General features: G+C 54.2%; 2 protein-coding genes across 2 annotated transcripts in view; both read left to right on the top strand.

Annotated features, from left to right (window-relative positions):
* The first annotated feature begins 793 nt into the window (after positions 1-793).
* On the top strand, positions 794-8,853 carry VOLCADRAFT_75183 (uncharacterized protein). The gene is made up of 14 exons (XM_002951904.1): positions 794-969; positions 1,045-1,136; positions 1,936-2,146; positions 2,409-2,487; positions 2,742-2,836; positions 3,251-3,389; positions 3,660-3,726; positions 4,060-4,166; positions 4,488-4,520; positions 4,782-4,886; positions 5,286-5,396; positions 5,985-6,065; positions 6,221-6,359; positions 6,910-8,853. The coding sequence occupies exons 1-14, from the start codon at positions 821-823 to the stop codon at positions 7,038-7,040; spliced, it is 1,539 nt and encodes a 512-aa protein (XP_002951950.1). The 5' UTR covers positions 794-820; the 3' UTR covers positions 7,041-8,853.
* A 5,897-nt stretch (positions 8,854-14,750) lies between these two features.
* VOLCADRAFT_92456 (RWP-RK domain-containing transcription factor) overlaps positions 14,751-17,670 on the top strand; it is a gene marked incomplete at both ends in the record, with an annotated part of 7,540 nt that continues 4,620 nt past the window's right edge. The window contains 3 exons of the mRNA XM_002951903.1: positions 14,751-15,560; positions 15,839-15,977; positions 16,862-16,896. Coding sequence (XP_002951949.1) covers positions 14,751-15,560; positions 15,839-15,977; positions 16,862-16,896 — 984 coding nt within the window. The remainder of the gene's footprint in view (positions 15,561-15,838; positions 15,978-16,861; positions 16,897-17,670) is intronic.

Raw genomic sequence — 17,670 nt, 5'->3', positions numbered from 1 at the left:
GCGGCGCCATCCACCGGAAACGGACCCAACCTCACGAGCACTAATACTCTGAGTCGGCCACTCGCGGTCTACAGATTCGTGTTCTTCATAAGCTAAGCCTGACCCGTAGCTTCTAATCCAGCCTGGTCAAACAACAGCGGCGGCGCATCCCTTTCCCGCTATTTTAAAACTGGGTCCGGTCTCTCCCATGCCTTTGATATAACAGAACTTGCGGCGGCTGGCTGTGCCTACAGTCTGACCGCGCGGAGCAATAGCTGGCGTCTGTTACTCACCGCATCGGCCCCCTCCGGGTAACTAGGTGCTCCGCCATTCTGGTGTCCTCCTTCGTCCCGCTGTTGGAGGATGTCCTCCAAGCCTTCTTGGCCTCCGCCGCGCGATTGCTCGCGCTCTGCCATCACTTCGCTGTTACTGGCGACCGATATGCCAGCAACGTCAAATCGCCTTATCTACTTTACTATTGAGCTGGGTCCCGAATACAAAGTAAATCACTATTTAAACAATTCAAAATCCCCAACAGACGACGTTCTGACTTGCGCTTGCTTGCACGGTTGACTGGCGAACTAGCGTTGTCTGGATTCAGCGCTTTGTTCCCAGCTAATCTTTGTAACGCACTACCGTATCAGTCACTGTCCTCTGGCCAATTCCGGTCTGCTCCTCCCGCGCCGCACTTGCCGTACTACACTACAGGACGAGCACTTAATCAACATGCATTACCCTTGCCTAGAGCGACGCCGTACTCAGACCTTATCGCCTTGGGTAATGGTGAAAGCCAATTTGCTTATTACCGATCCGTGACCAAATTGCCATTGTCAAAGTAAAAATGGCTGCCCTGCATGCACAGCGTTGCGTGGCGTCCACGACGCAGTGTTCGGACAGGAAGAGCGTCCCCAGCTTTTCAAGCGAAGCGCTGCGCGGAATGCGGATCGTGCGCCCTACTTCAAGCCGGATCGCCCGCACAACTGTTGTCAGGTATGTAGGATAATGGGATGCTCCTTTGTCGGGACATTTTGCGGATGGACTTGATGGTCAAGGTGCTGCACGCAGGTCCCGGCGTGCACCTCAAGTGAAGGCGGTGATTGAGGCGCCGCAGCTTCGCTATGAGCCAGCGACGAAGGCTCGCACCAACACAGTGCTATGTAAGTCCCCTTTGATGTCGGGTCAGTTGTTTTGTTCGAAAGAGTGGAAAGGAAGCATCAATGATTAGACGGTCCTCCTATAATGGATGATGTGTATAGACGCGATACTCGGATGCTTTTCGCTGTGTTTACCTCGCTTTGGACACGGATGTCGCTGTCAACGGAAGACGCGACTCCTGCAAGATACCCTGGCCTGAGCGCTCTCTGTCCAATTTTGTTGCGTAACCATTCACTTCCTAGATTGCGCGTCAAGTCTTTTCAGCCCGCGATCGAGCTTCCCATCAGCGGCTGGTGCGCTATAACTGCGTCCGGGTTGCGGATGTGAAAGACGGGTCCAGCTCGTCTTTGCTCACAAGTCTTGGTCCAGGATTTCGTTAATCGATGGCGCTTTTGAACTCAGCAGTCTCACGCTATACTAAAAAATATAAGCCGTCAAGCCGCCAAGCTGCCTAGCCGCGCAACCTCGCAGCACTAGCCGTGATTCCCCCTACCTTCCAGCACCATCCTCCCCTTCTTCCCCCCTTCACCTCGCTGCCCCGCATCTCAGTTCACTTCCTGGTGGGAAATGCGCTTCGCTGAGCTTGCTTGAGGTTTCAAATACCACTACTGTTGTTTTTCCCCTTCGTTCCTTTCTTCCTCACCCTCCGGTTCCCACCATGTTTCGGACCTCCAGAGTGCCGACCTAACTAATTCCTTCACAGACACAGCAGCTTGTTAATCAAACTGCAGTACCGCACATTTTCATCTCCTCCGCCGACCCGGCCCCGTTGCCCCTGTTCTCGTCCTGTTATCCCGACAGCCATTATTCTTGGTGGCGGCGCGGGCACGCGCCTCTTCCCGCTCACCAAGCAGCGCGCCAAGCCCGCCGTACCCATCGGCGGCGCCTACCGCTTGATCGATGTGCCCATGTCCAACTGCATCAACAGCGGCATCTCCAAGATCTACATTCTGACCCAGTTCAACTCCACATCGCTAAACCGCCACCTGGCGCGTGCATACAACATGGGCAGGTACGGGGTCTAGCCGTACTAATAAATTAATAAATTGTCGTACATGATGTCGTACTCGTAGAATCAGTCCATCGACGGCTTGCTGATCCTGTGTGTTCTCTGGATATGTTTACTAGTCGGATATGGGGTTGGGGATTTTCCGGGACGGTACAGGCAGGGGAAGAAAGCTGCGTGGGTTTCTCTTCGTGTATTACTAACTCTTTGGGTAATCTTGGTTTCCTGTTTTGGCAATGGGCATCGCCTGGACATTTCTTCGCTGCAGCGGCGTTCGGTTTGGCGGCGATGGCTTCGTGGAGGTGCTGGCGGCGACCCAGACGCCCACCGACAAGGAGTGGTTCCAGGTACGGAATAGCGTACGGCATTGTTGCGGCATAACCGAAGATAACTTGAATGAGGGGCAGCACAATGCACGGTGGGGTAAGCTCCTAGGTTAGACGGGTGGGGGCGGGTTGGGATGGGGGGCCCGGTGTTTTCGTGGTGGACCGGAACTGCCTCGTGGAGCAGCAAGAAGTGACAACAGCAACGTGTTGTTTGACTAATGTTGGGGTATCTATTGGTTGTCTTTGTGCTCGGAATTTTGTGTTTGTACGCGCAGGGAACGGCCGATGCCGTACGGCAGTACTCCTGGCTTTTGGAGGACACGAAGAACCGCGCCATCGAGGATGTGCTTATCCTGTCGGGCGATCACCTGTGAGTGTACGAATAACTACCAACCAACAATCACTAACTACACCAACTACACCTACGAACCTTTGCAATGAGGGAAACAAAGCAGCGCTTCTTTCGATATACCTATCCCACCTCCATCGCCGCCGTCATGCTCTGGGGCGCGTTAATGAAAAGTATAAGCAGCGGCTACCATGGATTTGTGTCAACCCAAATCGCGATGAACCCTAAATCGGTTTTAGGAAGCTGAGCTCAACTCAAGGAGGGTGAAAGGTTTAACGAGCAGTACTACTAACGAAAGCAGCTAAGAAATACGCGCATTGGCAGGGTGTGGGGTGGCTGCGGGCTATATATGTAGCAATATCGCCCCCAGAAAACTTACTGATTCGTTTCTCGTTAACTATGCCGTACGAAACCGTACCGTGTCGTACGACACAGGTATCGTATGGACTACATGAAGTTCGTCAACTACCACCGGGAGACCAATGCGGACATCACCATCGGATGCATCGCGTACGGCTCGGACCGTGCGAAGGAGTTTGGGCTCATGAAAATCGACGATAAGCGCCGTGTGCTGGTACGTCTAGGGTATTTCGGTACTTCCCTTACTCCCCGTTTTTCCTTTCTCCTCCAACCGACTACCGCCACCTTCTCCCGAAACAATTCTTTATGGCGTGTGCTGCGTTTCACATTTTTTTCTTCATCTGGCGGACCAGCGCATTCTTCTTCTCTTCACTACACCGCTCTCCCCCTTCGCCCTTTCGGTCTCACTCCGTTCTTACCTTATTTTGCGTGTGATGACTCCCCCCGCGCCCCCCAAACCATGCAAAACACCCCGGCCGAACAGTCCTTTGCGGAGAAGCCCAAGACGCAGGAGGCGCTCGACGCCATGAAGGTCGACACCACCGTGCTGGGTGAGCAATGGAATGGGGGTTTTGTGAGCAATGATAGGGGTTGGCTGGGGGAAAAGCGTCTGCCCGTTGCCTTGTCCTTTTCTTATTTTCATTTTCATTATGTGCTTTATAATTTTCCTCTTTTCGTCTCTTCGGATGTTTCTTGTGTCGTGATGCGACATCTGCTTTTTTAAATTCATTCCATAATGCACCCCAAGGCGCACCGACCTAAATCTTCACTCGAATATTGTCCAATCGCGCTCTCTATTCTGGACGGCGGCGGCGGGTGTAGCGACGGACTTGGACTTTGTTTGCATATGCTCCCCAACCACCTTTCCCCCTTCCTCCCCCTAGGCCTGACCCCGGATGAGGCGGCCGACAAGCCGTACATCGCCTCAATGGGCATCTACGTGTTCAAGAAGTCGGTGCTGTGCAAGCTGCTTAATGAGACATACGCCAAGGTGCGACAGTAAGGCATACCTGAATAACCACCTTCTCCAACTTCTCTAACCCCCCCAACTTCCTTACCTCCCCCAACTCCCCAGCGCCGGCCCCGGGGGCCATGTTCCAACCGTGTTTGGTGTGTTTTACCCCTCCCAACCCCGGACGGCGCTATCACTATCACCCCTCTCCTCTTGTCGTCATACCTCCACGTGATGCACTGATTTACTGATATATCACCCTTTCCGGAATCCCCTCTTTTTCGGCCACTTTCCTCTTATACTTGGTGGGGTGTTGATAACGATTATCTGTTTGTGCTAATGTTTTGTGATATGTTTCAGGCGAATGACTTCGGCGGCGAGATCATTCCGGAGGTGCGGTTGCGCGGGGGGCCTTAGGTGTGTTACGAGGTTTATCAACAACTCAATCTCGTATCCACCCTTCGATTAGCAAGTTCCAGATCTTCCTGTGACCCCAATCTATGAGTTCTGATTTCGTTTCGGGGGTGCGATCACACGGGATGCGCCCGAGCGCCCTTTTCCCCTTGCGGCCGCTTCGTATTATTGCATAAATACCTGCCTCTGTTCTCCCCCTTGCCCTCCTCTCCTCGCCCTCTCACCCCCCATGCAACACAGGCTGCCAAGAACCACAACGTGGTGGCCTACCCCTTCTACGGCTACTGGGAGGACATCGGAACCATTAAGAGCTTCTTCGAGGAGAACCTGAAGCTGTGCCGCCATGTACGTCGATCCAATCCGGGTAACGGCGGCTTTTCGTGTTTTTTCAGCCAGTTGTTTCACTTAGTTTTTCCTTTATCAGAGAGAGGGCAGCAGGGAGAGTACGAGAGGGGGTTGTGCGGAGATGGGAGCGTGGGGTGTGTGTCCCGACATTGGTAGTTATTCTTAAGCCGGTGAACTGAAATCACACAAAGACATGCATATACACACAGATCCGCACGGCAGACATACGGACACACAGACATACGGACACACAGACATACGGACACACAGGCATACGGACCTATCTGTTTTTCCTTCCCAAACTATGTGTGTTTATCCCTTGCTGCTCCCCCCTCCTCCTCGGCTGATTGGTGTTGGAATTGTGGCCCCCTATTGGCTATTGGTGTGTTTGTATCGCAGCCTGCCACGTTCGAGTTCTACGATCCTCAGAGTCCGATCTACACGTCCCCCCGCGTGTTGCCGCCCGCTACGGTCCGCAACTGCAAGGTTTCGGACGCCATCATTGCGCAGGTGCGTTCGTGTTCTTCGGATATGGCGTTCTTTGCTTTGGGTGGGGAGTATGGGGAGTAGTCGTGTTATATTGTTGGTTTTGTGGGTGGGTGGGTGGGAGGGAGGGAAGGAGGATGCTCGACGACGCTGTCGGAGGGCAACGGCCGGGCCTGGGGATAGAAGCGGGGCTGGGAATCTTATCTATACCTCGGCGTGGTGTTGTTCTGCAACATGTTTTCTCAATGATGTGGTTTTCATTGATCTCTCATCTGACGTGCAAAGTTTTACAAAAGAAAATAAAATGTCTGCATTTCTGTTGATGTTTGGTTTTCCGGAGGTGGCCATTGTCGAGTTTTCTGACTTTCTTGTATATGATGCTTGCTCTCTCCTCCTCTCGGGTCAAGTACACATTCACGTCACACACAGGTCGTTTTTACGATCCTTGCTCTTTAAGGAACGCTTGTCAAGAAACGACTAAGCCATGCACGTAGTTATCATTGAAGAAATGATTTCCATTGCCCTGCGAAAGGCGCTGTACGGAATGCGTACTGAAGGCGCGTCTTTTATTGCCGTACCTTCCCCTTCCTCTTTCCCCGTGTCCTGTTCCAGGGCTCCTTCGTGGCGGACTCCTCCATCTCCAATGCCGTCATCGGTATTCGCTCCATCATCGGCTCGGGGTGCACCGTCCAGGTGCGGGTGTCCGAACCGCCCACTGGTGTCCACACACCCCGCCCACATACATACACACGTACATACATAGCTGGTAGCCCGTCACCACCCTTGCCCGCGACGTCCTCCCTCCCTGTACCTTATTTACCCACCCAACTGCCCAACCTCCCATCCAGGACGCCCTCATCATGGGCGCGGACTACTACCAGTCAGACGAGCAGCGGGCCGCGCTGCTGGCGGCCGGGGATGTGCCCGTGGGTATTGGCGCCAACAGCATCATCTCCAACGCCATCATTGACAAGAACGCTCGCGTCGGTGGGTCGCTTTGGGAGCGAGAGAGAGGGCATCTCCTAGGGATCTTCCGTGTTTACCCCCTGATGTGCTACCTTCACTACAAATACTTGATGTAGCGGTGGCACGTTGGGCCCCGATGACTCCACCACCTGCTGGGTTAATCCCTCGGGTTCTATCCGGGGTCCTTCTCGCTGTATTACCTAACTCCTTCCTGGACTCTTTTTTGACTTTGGGGGGGACTCGTGTCCCGGAGAGCTGATGGCTCAGAACGCATTGTGTTGAATTGAGACGGAGTGTGCGGTGTCCCGAGCAGTGCGCCAGGTTCCGCGCCAGGTCCCGACTTCGTTCGTCTCTTTTTTCCTCCTTTCTATCCCTCCGGTGTTTCAGATCACGAAGCCCATCGGAAGCAGGTTTTGATGTTCTAAGGAACCTGCTTCTTTGCTTTTTTCCTTTCTTTTAGTTTCCTTTCCCTTCATTTTTTTCCGTGTTACCGCTTATTCCTGTTTTTCGGCTCCCTTAACCTTGTGCCTTCGTTTGCGGACCTGCCTTTTCACGTTCCGCTCTCGCGCAGGCAAGAACGTCCGGATCGTCAACAAGGACGGCGTGTCTGAGGGTACCCGCGAGTCTGAAGGCATCTACATTCGCTCCGGCATTGTCGTCATTGACAAGGGCGCCAAGGTCCCCGATAACGCTACCATTTAAAGGCAAGGAGAGCTTCAAGGGCAAAGCAGCAGGACACCTATACAAGCACAACACTACCGTCACATCAACAGCTGCTACCCGTTTGGAGCGCCTGCCTCCTCCTCCTACCCAACCCTTCTCTTCTGCACCACAGTTCCCCCATGCTCTCGTATCTTTTGACCTACCGTGACTTCGTGTCGCGTCACCTCGCCTTACCCTTCTTCGCCATGCTTCGCCTAATGACCCTGATGAGGTGATATCTTCATGTTTAGCGCCGGTGTGTGTGTTGGTGTTCTTCAGGCAACCAACATGGCAAGGAATGCTCGCAAGGGTGTCGAGATGTTTTTTTCGGCGTAAGCGAACATGCTGTGCTTAGTTACCCCAAGTTGCTGTGAACAGCGACACGTACTGCTGCTCCGAGTGCTAGTTCCGAGCTCGGGTTGCGAGGTCGTTTAGGCGCATCCCTGGTCAAATTATGGTCGATTTGTGGGTTTGTGGATGTGGGGGGGGGGTCTGCGTCTTTCTGGGGTGTCGGCTATGTTTTTGTGTGTGCGCGTGTGCGGCGTGTGCTGGCGCTCCTCCTGGTGGTGGGTGTCTAGTCTCCAGTGCCTTGTTTGTCCCAGTTTGTCCAGTGCCTGCTTTTCGTTGCGGCGGTTTTTCCTTTTCGCGTGCCACGTAGTCCGCCGTGCTCCAGCCAGGTTGGTGGTGGATGAGCTTGAGGAGATTTTCCGGACGGAGGGGTCTGTGGCTCCTTTTATGGGCGTGGCGCGCGCGGCGTGTTTTTTGTACTTGTTTACATACAAGTCTTTGAAGAGGAGAGATATTGCTGCGAAGTGTTTTTTTTGTGTTTTCAATTTTCAAACACCATCGCAAGGAGAGGCATGTTGCTGACCATCTCATTTTGTTGTCTGGAGAGCGTTAGCGGTTGGACCTACAACCTTGGGCCGTTTGTTTTACAGTTGGTGCTGATCGGCTGGTAGTGGTCAATACCGCGAGGACGGCTGGCATTTGCCTGACGTGGGTTTTCGAGGCAAACCTGCTCAGACCTGTACGACGTTCAATGAAAAGTGCGGCAATGATACACGGCAGTGCATGCGACGTTTATTTTCATCCCCCCATCCCTTCTGGGGCGTATTTCCGCGTGTATACGGCCCTCCCTGTACACGATTTAAAGATGGGGTTAGGCAGTTAGCCGCCCCCCTCCCCCCCCCCGCCACGCACACGAGGGGATGGCGGGAGAAATGAATCTTTTGCAGACGGCTGGACAGAGGGCTCGGCTCAGTGCGTGTTGGGTTCCTCCATTTGCGTGCGGAGAGGGCGGGGTTGCAGCACAGCTGATGTAGTACAACATTACGAGGAGGTGGCGTCGCTCCTCTTGGGTGCTGCGATAGCGATGACGGTATTCCGCGATGTGGTGTCGGTAACTGCAGCGCTAGTGGATGGCAGCCGTCGTGTGCTCGACATTGAAAATGCCCTTGATGTGCAGGAAGAGGCGGCGGCGGGGGGGGCGCGAGTGATGAGGGTTTCCATCGGTTGAATGGTAGCCCCTGTTTGTGGTAATTTCCTTTATACGCCTGATGTTGTGAGCAGCTGGGTCTTATCTGAGGGTTTGGGCTGATCTGTCCGGGCGTTGTCGGGGAAGAAATGTTTTGCCTCCCCTTATCGCTCCCGGATGGCCTCACCGTTCGTTTCCTGTAGCTGACAGCAATAGTGCAGGCGTTCATTTTTTGGTGCGTTCGCGTTGTAGTGCGTGAAGGGAAGTACCCTATGTCATGTTGTGAGCTAAGCATAAGATCACCAAGGAAAATGTTTCGTTGTAACGAGAATTATCAGCATGGTAACTGTGAGACGAATTTCGAAAAACGTAACATGATATGGCAATGGCATAAAACGTCTCATCGAAAGCGCCCTCCTCCTCTTCCTTGAGGCTACCGGGCCACGAGCTCCAGCGCAAGACAAAGCAAAGCACCTGTTGCCGCGAGGGGCCCGATAAGAGGCACGGCTCACAGACGCTGCCTGCTCCCGCCTGCCACGCAGAGAACCCTCCCCCTCTATGCTAGAGAACCCTACCCCTCCCACTTCACACCTCTTTCCCTCCACCCTTCACCTCTGGTAGGTGAGATGATGGCAGGTGGGGGGTTAGGATAACCATGGCTGCGACGGCGATAGCGATGGGCTCAGGGGTGTTAGTTAGTAACCGCACAGGTCAGCTGGTCGAGTTAGTTGCTGATGCCGGTAGCAGTTGGCAGTTGGTCGTTAGCACTGCCAGTGTATGCTGTTAATTAAGATAATTCTCCTCCTCGCTGCATACAATACGTACTTACAGGTCATGGACATGCACACGCTTTCAGATACACCTTCCGTCGTACAATCAGGCCACACACTCCTTCGAAGAATACGTCAACCACTGGCAGTTACAAGTCGTACGATTGCATGATTTGGTGTCGTGGAGTATGACAGTAGAGCACATTGAAAGTGATTTTGCGCCGCGTCGTTAAAATATCCCAAAGCAGGGCTGCCTTGAAACAACCCTAACTTCTTTGTTACGAAAAAAGTTACCACTACTTTGCTCGATATGGCACTCGAAGTGCCATTATGTGGCTTTACCTTAGATGCCGTTCCACTTTGTAATTAGCAGTCCCGTCCATTTTTCCCCCCTGACGTCCCTTGCTCGGTTGGGCCGGGGCCCTATGGTGCATCCCCCATGGGATATGAACAAGAATGGATCTTTCATGTCAACTTCAGGTTTAGGCGAGCGAATTTTGCGCGTCAGTTCATGCCCTCTGTGTGTGCGATAATGTGTGTGTATGTGTTCGTACACGTCTGCATGCACTTAACTGGTTGCATCATAAAGCGACCATCAAAGACACAAGTTCCGCGGCCCAAAAGCCGTACCAGCCGTACAGCATTCCGTCCACTCAGGCCACTGATCAGCCCGCAGCCTGCATGTCGTGAGGCCTAACATGTCTTTTCCCCACAACTGTACGACATGCGTGCTTTGCCCATTTTGCCTGGTCATCGAACTGACCACCTACTTGTCCCTCTTCCTGTCCCTACTCCCCATGATGGGATGTGCCTCATCCCTCGGTGTGGGCGGGGGCTGCAAGCAGCCCGCGGGACGCACGGGGGACATGTTGCGGTGCCTGGACGTGCCTGACGATGCTGCAGGCTATTGGGTTGTGGAGATTGAATGCTGAGGCATGACCGTTAGCATTGAGCAATCGCGTTTGGCAGGCGGCTGGCAGCAGCAGCAAATGAGTAGGGGTTAACTGGTCTGTGCTTGCTTGGGCTCAGCAACAGCAGTCACCCGTGCAACCGGTGTTCCTGTCAAAGCGTCTGAGTGCGCGCCGCTTCCTGGCGTGCAAGAGACACTTCAATGGAGAGATTGTGGTGTGCGCGTGTTGCGATAATCCCCAACCCCTGTCTTTGTACGAACTAAACAAAAACTCATCGGGGGGGTCTGGGGAGCTCCCCCCAGTGCCTTACGGATTCGGCGGCGCCGGCGTGATATTAATCCAACCCTTTCCGCGTTGCTTCCGTTAGCATTTACAAGCAAAATCAATTAAAGTTTTCCAGATGCTATTATATGAGTAGTAATTCGGTATGCCATGCTTAGTTCCCAGGAAGCTAGCAGGACGCCAAACAAACATATCTCTTTTCGCTCTTTGAGCACGTGGCCAAAATCTTCATAAAGATATTTCCATGAAAAGTTATTGTTTTTTTGTATTCGCTTGTGTCGATATGTTCGTTTCGTGTGCCCATCTCCCACTCCTATTGCAATGCTGACGTGTCGCGTCGGTACTAAAGATACCCGGCTTCGCGAAGGCTTAGGCCAACTTTTAAGATTATCTCTTTGCCTATAGCACATGCCAATAGCTCACACGCCAACGTGTCATAGCGAGCACTTCAACTAAATGTGAAAATTTTGAGAAAGGGGACCACAACTCCGTTTGCATCTTGCAAAAAAAACCGAAATGAGCCTATGACACACCATAAAGCTTATGTGGAACTGTTAAAAGTTGTGGTGGTCCTCTATGCGACCTCGTAATCGTACGATCCACAGTGCGATGTCGAAACCTCACCGAAACATATGTATCGTACATTGTTCGGTTCTGACGGCATGGATGGACAATCAAATCTTGTCGCTATGGCAAATGAGCTTTGCCATCCCAAAATACACGCTGCCCCGATAGCGTGTGCACGCAAGTTCAGGGCTGCAAGTGTATGCATGTGTGTTAATACTGCTAAACATCGGGGGGGAGCAGGAAATGACACCATCCAAACATCTCACTTCCCGGGACCTCCTTCTGAAAACCCCCTTGAGGAGGTCGATGACATGTAGGACCCTGGCTTTCGTTATATTTTCTTTCTGAGAGAATTCAAAGAACCATCGATGCTGTACAATCCGTACAGATTTGTCGAATATATAACAAACAGCAGGCATAAAGCGTAGCTCCCTTGCCGCGCATCAAGTTGATGTAAGTAGTAAGTGCAGCAAGGCAATTTTCTTCTTGTTGGCCGCTGTCGCGCGCAGCTAGGAGGAGGAGGAGGAGGAGGAGGAGGAGGAGGAGTGCTCGCGGACCTGCGTGCTGGGAGCTCGTCCAAAAGGCCCAAATCTCCATGGCCATACGAGCTGGAGGAACCAGCCTCCAAGTCCTCCAGCTTTTTCGCATCCGGCCCCCTTGAGATCCCTGGGTTTAGATCCCTCATGTCACCTCCCTGGAGTCGCGGATCTTTCATCGTGCTGCCTGTCTTGACTCCTGATTGCCGTCGAGTCTGCCTGCAGACGAAAGGTTTATGTGGCGGCGCCGGCAGAAATTACAGCGGTTGCGTCTGCAGCCTGCTGGACTGTAGCCCTCGACCTCCATGCCGGTTACAAGGCTAGGAGGGTGGGCGGCTCAGCAGTCACCGTTGCTGGTTCGCGTCCTTCCTAGCTGCTGGTGGCGTCGTCCAATGCCTGGGTTAGGTGAAGTGTTAAGTCGATGAAAAGTAATGCCTTTCCTTCTCACGATTGTTCATGTACAGCGGGGGAAGGGAAGGGGAGAGCCTAAACTAAAACCGCTTTAACTCCTTGCGGGCGACTGGTTTCTCGTAGCCACTTCACGCGCATCGAGGCGACGGGAGGAAGGCCCCGGAAGCGACCTGGCTGCTGACTGCACTCTGATAGGTAACACTCTGTGGACCCGTTGTCAGCCGTTTAGCCAGATATATGTTTGCGGAGCATCAGAATGTCTGCCAGTTTTCAGTATTCAGTGTTTGAACCGTGGGGATACAGGAGAAAATGATGTGGATGTAACGACAACAGTCAAAAACGGGGGGAAAAGGGGCGGTGGATGAGCGTGAGGAGGGCAGAGGAGGGCGCGTGAGTTCGCTGACTATTTCTATTTTCAAACGTTAGCTTCGCTTCTGCATCAAGTTGGAGAATTATTCACATTACCCAGTATTTCTGCAGTACACAAAGTATGTTCAGAATAAGGCTGCGTTGTCGCAGCGCCTGGAGGAGGGTTCTCCTATATACTTGGGCAGGCTTCAAGCTTTGCCAAAACATTTACATGGAAGGCCATGGTGTTGGGCATACGCGATTTCTCGTGCGGACAAACTTATAGTCATGTTCAAAGGGCTTAATTAGGCAGTCGCCAAGCTTCGGTGAATTATCATTGCCCAGACTCCAAAGGTATGCCAAACTGCTCTTTTTGCAGGTTGGATTATCCCTTGCCTGAGGGGCGAGCGGAACGTGCTCGCCTCATGGAGTCCAGTTCAGCGCTCGTCCACCTGCGTTCCGCCGTCCTAAGTAGTAATTATTCCATCTGTACATTGGCTCGTTTCATCCTTCGTCTATTGTAACATCTTAGTAGCTTTTCAACAGGGGTTCTTGGCGACCTGGTGGCTGGAGCTGCCTTGGTGTTCGGAGTCTTCAACCCCAAAGGTTAGTAGCAGGCCAGCGGTCATAGGATTTTATGTGGTCCTAAACACTGGCCTCCTGTTGGGCCGTTCGATCCTGCCACTGCTGGAAACGCACGCGCGGGCGGGATGGAACAAACGGCGCTGAGGATGCCCTGCTTTATTGACGTCGCAGCTTGCAGAGAATAATTAGTGTCCGTATATGCACCTCTTTCTTTGTTTGCACAGCGGAGTAAGCTAGGTTCACTGCCACGTGCCTCGCTATCGTTTATCGCCAGGGTCGCCGTTTGGATGCGTTATTCTGGTTTGCAGGACATGTTTGGAGCATTACAAAGATAACTGCTCAGCAAGATGCTCTCTTGCGGGGCCCATCTCGGAGGTCCAGCACGTCCTTTGTCAATGATGGCTGCCAAAGCCAGAACCGACAACGAGGGGTGCGGATTTCCCAGTATGTCCTACAGTTATGAGAGGTACCCTCAAACTGGATGTGCCTTCGCCCCTGAAGAGATGTCTGTAATGGAGGACTTCGTGACCTGCGGCGGCAGCGATGCCCCGGCGTCGAGAGCGGCTGCTGAACTGGGTCCTGCTTTCGCCGCAAATTTTGTTTCCTCGAGTGCGCATTTATACACAAGCTCGCATTGCGCGCGTGAAGCACCCTTGGCTTCTCGGGCCTCGGGTCAGCCGCCCTCGTCTTCCTATCAATTGGGCACTTACATGCGTGTACAGGACGTCTCGAGCTTAGCTGCGGCCGCAGACGGACGCTATGTTCACCCTTCAAATTTGTCGACTGGACTGCCGGCGGGGTTTACTTCGCCTTCGCAACAACAGGTTGTGCCGTCAGGTCCGAATTTCGGCTACGAGCCGAAGCGGCCGGCCGCATCGGTCGAATTGCCCAGTCAAAATATTTTTCGATCACATCAGTATTATCATCATCACCATCATCATCATCATCACCATCAACAACAACAGCAACAACAACAACAACCGTCGCATCAGCCCGCAAGCAGGGGGACTTTGGGCGCGGCTCTCAGCTTGCCCTCACCTGCCCCAGCACTGATGATGCCTTGGCCTTGGAGTCAAAGCTCGTCCGCGCTGTCTTTCTCCCCTCCAGCGCATCAGCACCACCCGATACCGCTTATGTCTTTTTCGGCAGAAGCCCGACTTCCGCAAGGCTTGTCCGGCTGGCATCCGGATAGCGGAATGGACCTCGGCTTGGAGGAGCAGCTGTATGCGGAGATTGAAGCTGCCCCATGGCCTATCGTACAGCATCCCCCAGCACCACCCTTGAGCCTCCACGCCTCAGCTTTCCCAGCGGGCGGCGAAGCGCATCGTCAGCTACAGCAGCAGCAGTTTCGGCAGCAGGGCCGGCAGTTGCACCACCACCACCAACAACAGCTACAGCAAAGACAAGAGTTTAAGCAGCTACAACAGCAGCAACAGCAGCAGCAGCAGCACCGGTTTGAGCAGCTGGGTCTTCAACAGCAGCAGCAGCAGCAGCAAGAAGCACCAAACAGATTCTCCGTTCCGTTTCCGTGTCAATCCGCCGGCGCGATGGCGACAGTCCCACGTGATGGAGCTGATCCCACGACGGCGGCAGTGGCGACGTTGCCGCCGCCGCCACCGCCACCGCTGCCGCACGCCGCCAGCCCCCCGGCAGCAACTAACGGTCGCAACGACAGTTCTATAACGGCCATCCCTTGTCAACCGAACCCAACCGTCACGACGGAATTGCTGCTGTGTCATCAATTTGAATGCGGTGCGACGATGGGGGGAGTATCGACGCCGGAACAACAGCCGCCGCCGCCGCCGCCCGCGTGGGCGAGAGTGCCAATGGCGCCGCCGCTGCTGCCAACGGCGGCGGCACCGTGCCCCAGCGCCGCCGTCGGCACTATAACGTCCACAGCGGCCGGGGGAACCTGCGTAGCAATTTCGGCGGCGGACATCAGCATGGACGACCCAATGAGTCTGTGTACTGCATATAGCGGCGGTAGATTGTGTAATCCACGTCAGCAGCAGCGGCTGCAGTCGAGCACGTCGGGCATGATCGCAGCGTCGCCTTGTGCTGCCGAGCTGGCAGCGGCGGCGGCGGCGACGGGATACAGCGCCCACAAGACATCCGATACTGACATGTTACCTGCTGTAGCTTCCGCCGTCGCCGCCGCGGGCTCCCCTGATGCTGGCGGCAGCGGTGCCGGCGGCGGCGGCGCCCTCACCGGCACCGCAGCGACCGGGGGCCTTCCCGCTGCCATCACCACCAAAGACATCGGCGACTGTCCTGAGGTCTTGGGGGCTGAAGGACCAAGCGGCGGCGCCCTCTGCTGCGATGCCGCCGCCGCCGCCGCCGAGCCACCAGGACAGCTGACGCGATCTACAAGGGTCGTCGGCGGCGACGGCGGCGGCGGCGGCGTGCATGTGGTCGGCAGGATTCCTCGTAACGCCCTAACGCTGGAGACCCTTCGGGGGATGTTCGAGCTGCCGGCACAGGATGTCGTACGGGCGCTGGGCATCAGCGCAACTGACCTGAAACGTCGCTGTCGGGCACTGGGTATACGCCGCTGGCCGCACCGAAAGCTAGCTAGTTTGCAGCGGCTGGTGCAGGCAGTGAACGAGGATGTCGACCTACCGGCCAACGAGCGGGAGGTACGTAGGTTTGTACGACAGTAGGCATGTAAGCGGATAAGCGTTGGTTCTGGTAGCCTGATGATTAAAAGCTGCCGTTCACTGCGGGGCATGCCCTCGTGGGTCATGTCCATACCCCAGAGCCTGGGAATCCGCAACCCTAGATGATGTAGATTGGATTCTTCTATTCGTTTGAATGCTGTTTGGCCCTTCTGCTGCTGTTGTTGATTCTGATGCTTTTATTGCTGATGCTTCTACTGGTCCTTCTATTGGTGATGCTACTGCTGATGCTGATGCAGGTGGTTCTCGAAACCGTGGCGGCGACTCGATCCAGGATCTTTGAAGACCCCAACGTGGATCTGGATTCGTCTCTCAAGGTCCTGCGCCAGGTGCAGTACAAACGACATTTCTTGGAGCGAAGGGGCTACGGCGGCAGCGGTTAGCAGTACAGAGCCAGTTGTAAGGGTTGTGAAGGAGGAGGAGGGGTTTTTGGAGTAACCAGCACAGCAGCAGCAGACAAAGGTGCATGCATACGTATGTATGCATATATTTATGTATGTATGACGCTGATTGTAGTGTGGGCTGAAAGGCGGGGGGCCCAGAGGGCCGAAACACAGCGCAGGGGGCGGATGCACACGGCCAGTTAGTCTCGTGCACTCCGCCCCCGGGTCAGGCCGCACGGGAAAGGACGGCCGGCACACATCAGCGCTCCCCTATGTATGTATGTATGTATGTATGTATGTATGTATGTATGTGTATGTCCTCCAGTTTTGGTCAGAGGCTTCCGGTTGGAGCCAGTTTGTTTCCGGCGTTCACGTGTTTTATAATCTTCGACCCACTTTGGTCGTACACCGGCTGGCTGGGGAGTGCATGATAAGAAGTTCCTCGATTCGGTGGTATTGCCTCATAGCCTGGGCAGCTGGTAACAAGTGCGGGTGGTGGTGGTGGCGGTGGCGGTGGCGGTGGCCGTAGCAGTGGCGGTGAAGACTAGTTTAGTTCTGTAATGCTCCGCCTGAATGCGGATGGATGGAGTAGTTGGATTTGTACTGGTCGGGCTGCGATTGGAACTGCGATCGGGTTACCGAGACAACGTTGTCTGTTGCTCGTGTGCGCGCGTGCGTGCGTGTGCAATGAGAAGTATTCCTGCTGTATGTATGCATGTATGTATGCATGTATGTATGCATGTATGCATGCATGTATGTATGTATGTGTGACCCGGGGTTTGGGAGCACCCATGGCTTCATCAAGTCCCCCCATGGGCCCACAGGGGGGGGTGTACTCTCGCCAGTTCCTGTGAGACATCCCCCGCCTCGACTGTACAGCCCCATTTGAAACCGCCGCCGCTCAGATGCAGGTGGTGAGTGGGCGACTATTGCGATCTCGACATTAGTCCGGTTTTGGAAATTTCTCAAATCGGTTTGAGCGGGATCGGATCGGATTCGGGGTTATCTCGTACCATGCGCTGATACAGTGTACGGCACTGGACGACGCGGGAAAGAGCGTCAGAAGGGAAATGCGGCTACGAATCAGTAAAGTAAACAAGGAATAATTTTTCGGTATGAGTTTTGGAATCAAGCACTGCTGTTTGAGCAGATGGAAGGGGCAGGGCAGATTTGATGAGAGGCACTGGAGATGTACGATAATTTACAATGCAACGACAACTTTTTGGCTTCTTTGAAGTCTGAAGGAGAGTCCTTTTTTTGCAGGCAGGCTGGCTGGCTGGCCGGGTTCCCATCAGGCAGCCATCAGGCATATCAATGGTGGGGCGCGGGCAAGTGATGTGGGCAGGGGGCGGGCCCTGGCGCTGGTGCTGGTGCTGTTACCGTTCCGTCATCTCCGAAGGGGAATCCCATTGACCCTCTTGCGGGCGTGTGAAACACACGCTTCGCAGCAGCGCAATATCCGTGCGGTGACGAAATGCATTTGTCGTTGTTGTTCTTGTTGCTGATGTTGTTGGGGTGTTCCACTGTGGGTGGCTCGTCCTGAGAAAGGACGACAAGCACCCGGGGCCATGACCGGGCCGGAACACAGCGCAGGGCCGGGTGTGCCCGCGTTGTTGGTGCTGGTGCTGGTGCTGGTGCTGGTGCTGGTGCTGGTGACATGTGACATATTAAGAAGCATCACTGCTTGA

This window comes from Volvox carteri, assembly GCF_000143455.1.
Source record: "Volvox carteri f. nagariensis unplaced genomic scaffold VOLCAscaffold_26, whole genome shotgun sequence".
Taxonomy (NCBI): Eukaryota; Viridiplantae; Chlorophyta; class Chlorophyceae; order Chlamydomonadales; family Volvocaceae; genus Volvox; species Volvox carteri.
The sequence above is the reverse complement of the archived record's forward strand: the minus strand, read 5'-3'. Positions and strand labels throughout refer to the sequence as shown.

Excerpts from the sequence above, each read along its gene's own strand:
- VOLCADRAFT_75183 (XM_002951904.1), top strand. The coding sequence starts at position 821 with ATGGCTGCCCTGCATGCACAGCGTTGCGTGGCGTCCACGACGCAGTGT. Across the intron at positions 4,167-4,487 it reads TTAATGAGACATACGCCAAG|GCGAATGACTTCGGCGGCGA; the intron begins GTGCGACAGTAA and ends GATATGTTTCAG. Across the intron at positions 6,066-6,220 it reads GCTCGGGGTGCACCGTCCAG|GACGCCCTCATCATGGGCGC; the intron begins GTGCGGGTGTCC and ends CCTCCCATCCAG.